The 12,406-nt window shown below is 43.5% G+C and overlaps 1 protein-coding gene across 2 annotated transcripts in view; it reads right to left on the bottom strand.

The window, feature by feature from the left end:
• PAK1 (p21 (RAC1) activated kinase 1) overlaps nucleotides 1–12,406 on the bottom strand; it is a 212,829-nt gene that overhangs the window by 63,474 nt on the left and 136,949 nt on the right. For both annotated transcript variants that reach the window (XM_036745607.1, XM_036745606.1), the window contains exon 3: nucleotides 5,751–5,851. In XM_036745607.1, the coding sequence (XP_036601502.1) occupies nucleotides 5,751–5,851 (101 nt within the window). The remainder of the gene's footprint in view (nucleotides 1–5,750; nucleotides 5,852–12,406) is intronic.

The raw sequence follows: 12,406 nt of genomic DNA, 5'->3' as shown, positions 1-12,406 counted from the left end.
TCATGTGATCTTTCTGGGTCTTCAGTTTCCTAATTAGTAAAATTAAGGAGCTGGACAAGATGATCTCTAGAGTTCCTTCCAGGCTCTGACCTTATGACCCTATGATCCCTCCTCATCTAGGCACTGAGTTAATTCCCCAACTAGAAGTGTTAGAATAATGACCATTTCTGGGGGATGTAAAAGAGCTGTTTTCAGGTTCACGTTATGAAGGATAACCCCTGTGAGGTCCCTTCCAACTCTGACATTCTAGGATTCCAGGCTCCCACCCTTCTCGTTTAGGGCTCTGGGTCCTGCTGGGTCTAGCTCAGACATTTTCTTCATTTGAGAGCCGATGATCCTTAAAACACAAGGTTCAATGTTGTTCTGTCATTTTAATCAGGTCTAACTCCTTGTGACTCCATTTTGGGGTTTTGTTGGCAAAGATACTGGAGTGATTTGTCCTTTTCCAAGTCAATTTTCCATATGAGAAACTGAAGCAAATGGAGTTAAGTGACTTGCCCAGGGTCACACAGCTAGTAAGTGTCTGAGGCCAGACTTGAATTCATGAATATGCATCTTCCTGATTCCAACCCTTCTATCCACTGTGCCGCCTAGCCACCCTAAGGGACCCAGAGGAAGTAACAATTACTTCTCCAGCCTGATTTTTAAGGTCCTCCAAGATCTGGCCATAACCAGAGTTATCCAACGTCATCTCACATTCCTCCCAATGTGCATTCTACTCTGATGATCAAAACTGATCACCCCCTCCTATACGTACATGAATACCCACACATACACACACATACACACACACACACACACACACACACACACACACAACCCTGTCCAGGTTGTCCCCATCCTTTGAGGCCAACTCAGTGAAATCGTTCCTTCTCCACCAAGCTCTTGTCTCTGACCATTACAATCCACAACCTTCTTTCCACAGTCTGAGCTCCTACCGCATTTAGAAGCTGGACCTCACTTAATTACTGCCTTGAATCTACAATATGAAAGGCAACTCTGGGGAAAAGCAAAGACCACTGGGGCATGGAATCAAAAGGCCTGAGTTTCATATCTCCACTGATCATTGATAAGAAAGTGCTCTGTAAATTATTAAAATGTGATCTAACTTTCTGTTGTTGTTTTGGTGAATTTAATTCCCTGGTTACAGGAGGGTGAGCCAAAAACCTCTCTCTGTTTCAATTGTGGTCAATGAAAACCTTTCTACTTCATTCATGGAGGGACCATCCCTATATCAGTCTCTGAGTTAGATGGGAACTCAAGAGGGATCATCCTGAGTACACACACACACACACACACACACACACACACACACACACACACCCCTTTTTTTTGCTGTTGAGTTGTTTCAGTTGTGTCTAACTCTTCATGACCCCTTTGGGGGGGGGGGAGGCGTTTCTTGGCAAAGATACTGAAGTGGTTTGCCATTTCCTTCTCCAGCTCATTTTACAGATGAAGAAGCTGAGGCAAACAGGATTAAGTGACTTGCCCAGGGTCACACAGCTAGGAAGCGTCTGAGGCCAGAATTGAATTCATGAAGAAAAGTCTTCCTGATTCCAAGCCCAGTGCCCTAATCCACTGCACTATGTAGCTGTCCAAAGCCCTCTCTACCTTAAGTAACATTACCTCCTCTAAAATCCCTGGGTAATATGTTATAAAGGAAGAAACTGACAAGACAATAGATAAAGTGTATCCTGGAATCTCTGCAATCCCTGAGCAATTATCTCTTCTATTAAACCCCTACCAAGCACAGTGCCTAGCACAGAGTAGGCACTTAATAAATGCTCACTACATCTATCTTCTATCTCATTCTCCTGTTTCTATTTAAAGACCTCCAGTAAAAGGAAGCCTGCTCTGCTTTTATAAAGAAGTTTTTTCTGGGCTTAAGGCCAAAATTGGCCAGAAGAAACTTTGCACCCATTGCTCCTATTTCTGTCCTCTGGGGCCAGGCAGAGCATGTCTAATCAGTCTTCCACATGACAATCCTAAAAATACTTGAAATGGCAATTGTGTCTCCACCTTTCCCTCTGAATTTTTCTTTGTTCGCTGAGAACCTCAGCTAGCTTTGATGGAAAAGAAGATTGAACCAGAAGTCACGAAAGCTAGCTCGCAGTCCTGGTTCTGATCATTAACTTGCTGAGCTACCTTGGATAAATTACTTGTGCTCTCTGATCCTCAAGTTTTCGTATCTATAAAATGAAGGCATTGTAATAATTTCTTTTTCTTTCTTCTTTTTTTTTTTTGAGTCATTTGAGTTAAGTGACTTGCCCAGGGTGACACAAGCTTATTAGTTACTTATTAGATACTTATTAGTATCTGAGGCCAGGTTTGAACTCAGATCCTCTTGACTACAGGGCCAGTGCTCTATCCACTGTGCCATCCAACTGCCGCATAATAAATTATTTCTAAAGCCTCCTGCACATTCATTCAGTGCTCAAATGCAGCCCTAACTTTCTGCTTTTCATAGCATTTCCAAGACCTCTAGAGCCAAACCCTGCTACTCACACCATCATCTCTACTTCCTCCCTCCTGGAAAATTGGACTCTGCCCCTGACAGGCCAGCTTCCACCTCCCCTTGCTTTATTCCAGGCATCCCAAGCCAAGCCACCATGCATGCCCACTCAGACCCCTTTCTATCTCCCCTTTCTGTGCTGTCTTCCCCCATTAGAATATGTTCCTAGAGCATAGATATTGCCTGGGATGTCTTTATTTGTTCCCCCAGCACATGGTATAATGCCTGGCATACAGTAAGAGCTTAATAAATGCTTTCTCTATCACTGTTCTCAGATTTCTTTCAGCTCTGATATTTTAAATCCTAACGACCCTCTCAGACAGCTAGATGGCTCAGCGGATAGAGCGTTGGGCCTGGAGACGGGAAGACCTGAGTTCAAATCCAGCCTCAGATAGTTCTTAGATGTGTGACCCTGGGCAAGTCACTTACCCTCTGTCTTAATCCACTAGAGAAGGAAATGGCAAACCACTTTAGTATCTTTGTTAAGAAAACCTCATGGACGGTATAGGCATGCTATGGTCCATGGGGTCGCGAAGAGTAGGACATGACAAGAGTCCTCTCAACTCTGACGTTCTATCTTCTCATTTCTAAGGCTGTGGAATCATAGGTTTAGAGCTGGGAAGGACTCTAAGGATCACCTGGTCCAATCCTGAGGCCCAGAAAGATTAAATCACTCACCCAAAGTCATATCAGCGGCCGAGCTAGGATTTAAAGCCAGATCCCTTTATTTAAAATTCTGGGCCCTTTCTGCTGCACCGCCCCACCCCACTCCCAGCTCCAATTTCATGAGTCTACAGTCACTCTTGACTTACAATGCCCATTCTGAACAGGCGCTATGATTCCTGGGATTCCAGGTACAGATGTCAGAGAGAGAACTGAAGGCGTCATAACCCCTCCTTCTCCACTGTTCATCCTTTAGAAACGGCTTTTCGGACTAAATCCTCTATAGGAGGTTGAAGAAATTTGCCTCCTTCGGCCAAAAGCTGATGTTTAAAAAAAATAATTAACTGAGGATCTCAGTGAAAGAAACCCCCATCAACCTAAGTTTAGCTGAATCCTAGTTCCCAGTCAGGAAATGTTGGTGATAGTGTTTTGATAGAAGACAGATACCCCTCCTGAACACACACACACACACACACACACACACACACACACACACACACACCCCAGACCCAGTGCCTTGGCTCATGTAACTGTCCTTTCCCCATCTCAGGAATGTCTCACGGTCCAGGGCGTCGCCACCCTTTGAAGACAACTGCAACCAAATCATTCCTCCTCCACCAAGCTCCCTCTGACCATCACAGCGAAGGCATGGCAGTTATTGATCGTCCACTGAGGAGTAGTGGTCAGCCGGCTTTCAGGAAATCCCTGGAGCCTAAGAAAGGGCCATTTTTTACTTACTTTGGTCCCAATAGTTCAGGAGAAAGAACCCTCTATCAAGAATCAGAAAACCTTGTTTCAGATCCTGGTTCTTATTACTGATTGCCTGTGTGACCTTCGCTATCTCCCCTGTGAGCCTGTCTCATCCCCTATAAAGTGAAGGGGTTGGACTGAATGGCCTCTGAGGTCCTTTTCCAACTCGAAACCCTAAGAGCCTAGGAACCTAGTTCTCCTACCACATAGCCCTAACAGGAGGATTCTGGCATCCCTTGTATCGAAGAGAAGATTCATAATGGGACTAGCTGGCATCATTATTGTGGTGGTTGTGACTATGATAAGTATTAGCTACCTAATGTTATTGTAGCTATTCCAGACCTGCAATTTCACCAACATAGGGGAACTCCCATTATGAAGACACTAATGCATATTGGCAACTCTTCTACCTTGTATATGATTTTTTACATATGTGTGTGTACACACACACATAACCACACGCACACACGTATACATACTTGTCTGCCTGTAGTCTCCTCCTTTAGACTGTAGACTCCTTGAGGGCAGAGACTGTCTTTGCCTCTTTTTGTATCCCTAGCACTTAGTACAGTGCTTGGCACACAGAGAACATTTAATAAATGTTTAATGATTGGTTGATTCTATACTGTTTAGTTTTAGAAAGTTACTGAGGGCCAGCTAGGTGGCGCAGTGAGTAGAGCAACAGCCCTAGAGTCAGGAGGACCTGAGTTCAAATGTGACCTCAGACACTTGACACTTACTAGCTGTGTAACCTTGGGCAAGTCACTTAACCCTAACTGCCCTTCCCTGCCTACTCCAAATGGAAAAAAAAAAAAAAGAAATAAAGTTACTGAGAGGGAAAGTAGCTTGTCCAGGGTCACCGAGCTAATATGTATCGGAGGTAGGACTTGAACCCAGGTTTTTGTAATGCCAAACCCATGCACTGAACCAAGTTGTCTCTTATGTATATTGTATTTTATGTTTACAAAATAATAATAAGAATAACAAGTATTATTGTTACACTGATATAGCACCTACTATGTGCCAGGCACTGTGCTAAGTGTTCTACAAATATTATCTTATTTGATTCTCACGACGACCCTGGAAGGTAGGTGCTATTATTAGCCTCATTTTACAGATAAGGCAAACAGAGTTTCAAATATATCTTTACACCCCCTCATTTCATAGACATCTCAAAACAGTCCAAAGGGGGAAGTATGGCAAGAGTTATCATCACCATTTTATATACAAAAAGCCTGAAGCACAAACAAGTGACTTGTCTAAAGCAGTAGTAGAACTGGGATTCCAATCCAGATCTTCCGATGCCAAGTCCAGAGCTCTTCCCACCATACCAAAGATCCATGTTTCTTTTCAACTCCACATCTCTCCCCTCCTGGTTGTTTCCTTTTTGGAGGTAGGAGGAAAGTGAGGGAGGGAAGTAACAGAATCACGGAGTCTCTGACTTGGAAGAGACCTCTTAGTCGGAGGCTGTCTAGGGCTGCCTTTGAACCTCAGTGTCACAGATCAGCAGTCATTAAGCCTATTTGAAAACCTCCAAGGACAGGGGGACTCATGTCCCCAAGGCAGCCCATTTTATTTCTGTGCCATCTAAGTGTTAATGAGCTTCCCTGCTTCGATCAGACCTAAATCTGCCTCTACTTTTCTACCAGTTATTCCTGGTTCTGCCTCCTGAGGCTAAGCAGAGCAAATTGAAGCCTTCTTCCACATAAGCAATTGGGATACAAGATAAAGACACTGGTTAGGGGCCAGTACCCAACATGCATACAGAAGAGGGGGATTTAAATGAGTCCAAAGCAGAAAAGGGGCCATAGTCCCTGGGACTCACCGTGAACTCCCCAGTAACAGCATCAAACCCAACGTGAATCGTGTGTTCAAAATCAGAAGGAAGCGAAATCTCGGGCCGTTCCTTCTCCTTCTTTTTATTGGCTGCAAGAGAAAAAGGAAATGAATGATATTAACACTATCAAGTGAGACAATATTTATAATGCACACCACAAAGATGAATCAGATGAAATCCCTGCCCTCGGGCAGCTTCTAGATAATGGATATAATGGATGTGGAGTGAGAAAGCTCAGGCTGAAAGGCTCTGCTGCTAACTACCTTTATTGTCTTGGACACATCGCCTCACAGTTTCCTCATCTGACAGACAAGGAGTATGGGAGGGAGAGATGACCTTCCACATCTAATTTTGAATTACACTACAAGGTGAAATGCTAGAAGCTTCATAAGAGAGGGAGAATATAGTACTGCGGGCACAGAGAAAAAAGACATCACTTCCAACCAAGGTGAGAGAAATCAGGGAAGACTTCCTGAGGGAGATGGCAAGATTTTAGGAGCTGGTAAGATTTTAACGGACGTAGATGGGGGAAGGGAGACATTCTAGGCACAGAGAATAACATAAGAGCAAAGACACAGGGATCAAGAAGCATTAAACAACCTGTAAATGGAAGCAGAGTGAGTAAAGACACAGGGGCCAGAAAAGAGAGGCTACATTCGGGGGAGGGCAAGGAGACCTATTTGCTTGGAGAGGTAACAAGGAAAGACAAGGGAAAAAAGGTAGGAGCCAGATCTGGGGGACTTTGAATACTAAGACCATAGATTTATAGCTGCAAAGGACCATTCAGAGGCTATATACTCTAACCCCTTCAATTCACAGATGAGGAAACTGAGGCCCAGAGTGTTGCGTGACCAGCCCACGGTCACACAGTTATTAAGAGGCAGACCCCAAGCTAAAACCAAGGTTCTCTGACTCCAGAGCCATTGTCTGTACCACACTGAGCAGGAGTTTTGACTTCCTGTTGTAGGTGGTGGGAGCCCCTGAAAACCTGAGTGGGAAATCCATGTGATCAAAGAAAAGTTTTAGGGAGGGAAGGGGGGAAAAAAAGAAACACACCTACTATATGCAAGGCACTGGGCAAAGTACTTTACAATTATTATCTGATTTGATCCTACTTCACATCACCCTTGTGGAGTAGGTGGTATTATTATCCCTGTTTTTCAGATGTAGAAACTGAGGCAGACAGCTTAACCCTAGCTTAACACAGTTAGTAGATCCAGGAAACCAACTCACATCCTTTGACTTCAAATCCAATGTTCTTTCTACAACACCATACTGCTTTTGGGTCTGGTCCTCTCAGGGAGGGAAATCATAAAACAGCTGAATAGTTATAGTTGGGGGTGGTGGCATAAGGTTCTCTTCTCTGCAGGTTTGTTTTTTATTGGCTAAAGACCCAGATTGGGAATTTTGAGGTGGACCCTTCTTGCTAGCATTGGTCAGCATAGGGGGGCCAGGCAGGGGAGGGTCTTCATCTGGGGTCCATTAACTTTTATTTTTTTGAAATTTTGATAACTGTATTTTAATATCATTAGTTCCTTTGTCATCTTAAGTATCTTAATTTATGCATTTGAAAACCTTATTTTGAGAATTGGGCAGCTGGTAGCCCAGCGGATAGAGCACTGGTCCTGGAATCAGAAGACCCGAGTTCAAATCTGGCTTCACTTACTAGTTCTGTGACTCTGGGCAAATTGACTTAACCTCTGTCTGCCTCAGTTTCCTCAAGTGCAAAATGGGGATAATAATAGCCCCAACTTCCTGGAGTTGTTTTGAGACTCAAATGAGATACTTGTAAAGTGCTTAACACTGTGTCCAGGCAAAGCAGGTACTAGATAAATGCTAGCAATCATTATTATAATCACTCCCCTCCCACCCCCAGGCCTCAGATCCTTCCTCTATAAAATAGAGGCTTTGGACTAGAATGGCCTCTAAGGTCCCTCCTAACTCCAAATCCTCTGACTTGACGCTGTGGGGAAGGCCAGACCTTCTTCCTATCCTGTTTCCTGGGCCCAGCCCCAAGCCCCTTCTCATCTCCGGCCTGTGGGAGGGGCGGAGGGCCAGGGACACTCAAATGATGTCATTTATCCCAGTCACACAGCAGGATCCTGGCAGCCATTCATCCCTCTGAGTTCTCTTTTCTCCAAGTAGCAAGAGATATTTTCAAAGGGGAAAGAGAGAAATGAAAGGAACATAATCCCAACCAAAAAGGAACAACCTGCCTTTCTAAAGGCAACAGTCATTAATTAATTAATGTGATTAATGTGTAAACACTCTTCATCTTCACACTGGAAAGTTAGGCTTCAAAGACAGACACCAAGAGGGGCAGCGTGCCACCCAATATTTTGTCACAGTATCTGCCAATGAGAAATAATTAGTTTTGATCCATTTGGTTGATTTTTTTTTTAAAGAGCAGGGTGGAGAAGTAGCGGATATATATATACAGCAGACCCTGGATCTAGGAAGACCTGAGTATAAGTCCCACCCCTGGCACATACTGGCTGGGAGACCCAGGCAGGGAGAATCATTATAACTGCTCTCTGCCTCAGTTTCCTCTTCTGTGAAATGAGGGAGTTAGACTTGATAGTCTCTAAAGTCCTTTATGTTTCGAATAAAAAAAAAAATCTAAGTCCTGCCTATGACACACACTGGCTGCTGGGTGACCCTGAGCAAACAAACTCTAAGGCTGAAAAATTGCAGGAAGTGTCCATCTACATTGGCAGAAGGCCTTCCCTTATCAGGAACTCCCTAGACCAGTGACGGCCCACGTCCACTCGAAAACAAAAGCAAAAAGACCCCTGGTGGGATTTGTAAACTGTAGGTTTCATCAACAACCAGCTGATTTTCCTTGGTTCTTTCCCCCTGCTTCCATTTACATGGCACCTTTTAGGTTTGCAAAACACTTTACATCCACCATCTCACTGGGTTCTCCCAATGACCGTGTGTGTTTTTGAGTCATTTCAGTCACGTTCAACTCTCCATGACCCTATTTGGGGATTTTGGGCAAAGATACTGGAGTGGTTTGCCATTTCCGTCCTTCTCTCTCTCTCAATATACACATATATTAAAAAATCACAAATATATGCACTCATATACTTGCGTGTATACTATGTGTTTGTAATGTATATATGTGTGTGTGTGTGTGTGTACATATATATGTATATCTGTGCATGTATACACACACACACACACAGAATATTATTGTCCCATTTTACAAATGGGGAAACTATGACCCAAACAGCAGACAGGCATGACCACAGGGCTATGTGGCAGGGCCAAAGGCTTCCACCACCTTGGCTGACCTCCCCCGAACACCATAGAGCAGAGGTGTCAAATATCACAACACTGCGCAGGGCCATCCTAACTGGATTAAAATGTAATTGGGAAATATTTAACAAAATAAATAAAAATAATATTCCATTTAAAAAACCAAGTCCATACAATGGCCCACAAGGATCCCTGTGTACAGATTGGTAGCGTCTGCTTCTATTTGAGTTTGCTACCACTGTTCTAAAGTTTATTTATGTTGTCTCATCCGTAAAATGGGATGATAATAATAACACTTACCTCACAGGGTTATTGTGAGGATCAAACGAGATCAATACAGAAAAGTACTAAGCAGACCTAAAATGACCTGGATAAATGCTAGCTATTATTAATGTCTACCCTAAAATGAAGTAAGCAGAATGGAACCCAGTATTTAGATGTTATCCGAGCAAAGAAGAACCATCATCTACTCATTTCTGGACACTAGGATTCTTTTAGTGCCAGCTTCATGACAGATGGCTGTCATCTCACAATGTTCACTCAGCCTGAGTTTATAACACACTGAGACACCCCCAGATCTTTTTCAAACTAGCTATTGTTGGCTTTACATCACATTACAATTGTTTTCCCAATCCCCCTTAACTGTAGTACTTTCCCTTTGAGATTATCTCCAGTTTATCCTGGATATATATTGTTTGAACATGGTTATCTATATGTTGTCTCCCCTATATCAGACCTATATCTCCTTGAGAGCAGAGACTGACTTTCATCTCTCTTTGTATCCCAAGTGCTCAGCTTACGTAGTAGGAGCTTAATAAATGTTTAGCGACTGGGTGAGACATGACAAACATAGCATCTATGCATTTTTCCAAATCGCTGGTAGAAAAGTCAATAGCACAGAGCCAGGGCTACACCCTCTCGGGGTATCCCCCTGAAGACCTTCTTCCAAACTTTATAGAACTTTTGTTATTCAGTCATTCTCAATCGTGTCCAACTCTTTGTGACTCCATTTGGGGTTTTCTTGGCAAAGACACTGGAGTGGTTTCCCATTTCCTTCTCCAGCTCATTTTACAGATGGGAAACTGAGGCACACAGTGTTAAGAGACTTGCCCAGGGTCACACAGCTACTAAGCTTCTGAGGCCACATTTGAACTCAGGAGGATGCACCTTCCTGACTCTAGGCCCGGCGTTCTATCCACTGCACCATGTAGCTGCCCTTTGCACTGAACCATTAATAACAATTCCTTGGTTCTTACCATTTAATTAGTTCCAAATCCACCTGACTATATCATCACTGAGCACACGTCTCCCATCTTCTGCACAAAAATACCATGAGAGTCGCTGTCTGATGCTTTGCTGAAATCTACATAAACCAACTACAGCATGCCCCCAATCTACCAGCCAGGGAGAAGACAGAAGCTTCCCAAGGCTTGTTGTTAATCAAGCTTCTGTACCTTTCGAGCCTTATCTCAGGTTATGCTGCTCCATGTATTCTATACAGAAGGTAACACAGGGTCACCCTACCCTAACATGACCTAAATTCTCAGGCTATTACACACGCTCTTTATTACCTATGGCTGGAATGCCTTCCCACCTGCTCTCTGGTTGGTGAATAGTGATCGACCTAAAAAACCCAACTGAAATACTACCAGTTCCAGGAAGTTTTCCTGATTTCTCTTCTTTTCCGGCTCCCACCAACACCACCACCACCTTCTTCCTCAGACTTATATACTTTGCTTATTAGTTATATTACTACTCACACTATGGTGCCATGGATAGAGAGCCAACCCAAGGCTAGAAGACCTGGATTCAAATCCTGCTTTTGATACCTACGGGTTTATATGGCAAGTCAACGCTTCAGGCAGAGAAGGCACTGGCTGATCTATATGGTAGAAGGAGTTTCTTTATCTGAGAGTTACCAATACCAATGAGATCACAGATCTGGTCAGTCGATAAACATTTATTGAGCATCTTGTATGTGCTAAGGTACATGGTGTGGTGGATAGGGTGATGGGCTTGGAGTCATGAAGAGCTGTGTTCAGATCCAGCCTCAGACCCTTGCTAGTTGGGTGACCTTGGGCAAATCACTTAACCAACCTCTGTTTGCCCCAGTTTTCTCATCTGCACCTACCTCCTGGGGTTGTTGTAACGATAAATTGAGATAATTGTAAAATGCTGAGAATACAAGGGAAGAGACATGGTGAGAGGGGGAAACCATCTTGATCAGATCTCAGACTACAGAACAAGAGAAGGTTGCCACCACAGGAAAAGTCCAAAGGTGGATTCTGGATTACCATCTCAGATCCAGGAGGCCCCGATCTCACAGTTCCTGACGTAGGATCCCACACTCTTCCTCAGCCCAGGGCCTTAGCTCGGGCGGAGCTCCCCTTCACCTGGAGTCTTCTCCAAGCAAACATTCCATTGCAGTCCAGCCTACCACACTGGCTCACACCCTGACTCCTCCAGGCCTCATTTGATTTTCCTACAGCCTATACCATGTAATTTTAGCACCTAATCTCTCAACAACATCTAATCCATGGTAACTAAGCCATCTCTTAATCTTAGTTATCTAGTTATCTATCTAAACGGCAAGTAAAAATCTAAATAGGTTTTATAGAATTGTGCCGCATCAAAGTTGGGAGGGACTTTGGCAACCAACCTAACACACCCCTTTTACAGAAGGGGAAGCTGAATCTGTCTTCGCACTTAGAAAGAATCATAACAATTATTTTCTTAGAACCTTATATTTTCAAAGCTTTGAGCTCAGAGCTCAAAAGGATCATTTAATCAGAAGATTAAGCTGGGGAGTGGGGAGGAGGGAGGAAGAGAATAGATTTTTGTTCATCGGAAAAAAATAAAATAAAATTTTAAAACAAAAGAATTATCTAGTCCCAAGCCTATCATTTTACAGAGTAGGAAACTTAAGGACTAGACAGGGAAAGGGACTTGGCCAAGGTCACATATTGAGTGAATATCAGACACAGGACCAGAATCCATGTCTGATGACTTCAAAGTGGCCAGGCTCATCCACTACACCCCTCTGTCTGTCATCAACTTTGCTCAAAGGGAGCCACAGAGGCCCTCACCCAGAGATGATATACTCATACTTTAAACACAATTCTAATCACCTGGATTGATGATTCTAAAACCCATAACAGAATAGAACCAGTCAATTAAAGGGTGGTAAACAGCCACTGATGACGTAACTATTGGTAATAAGAGAAGGGAAAGAAAGAGAAAGAAGGGAGGGAGGGAAGGAAGGAGGGAGGAAGAAAGAAAGAGAGAGAGAGAGGAAGGAAGGAAAAAGGAAGAAGAAAAAGGAAGGAAGGGAGAAAGAAAGAAGAAAGGAAGGAAGGAAGAAAGAAAAAGGAAGGAAGGAAAGA

This window comes from Trichosurus vulpecula, chromosome 2 (genome assembly GCF_011100635.1).
Source record: "Trichosurus vulpecula isolate mTriVul1 chromosome 2, mTriVul1.pri, whole genome shotgun sequence".
Lineage (NCBI taxonomy): Eukaryota > Metazoa > Chordata > Mammalia > Diprotodontia > Phalangeridae > Trichosurus > Trichosurus vulpecula.
The sequence above is the reverse complement of the archived record's forward strand: the minus strand, read 5'-3'. Positions and strand labels throughout refer to the sequence as shown.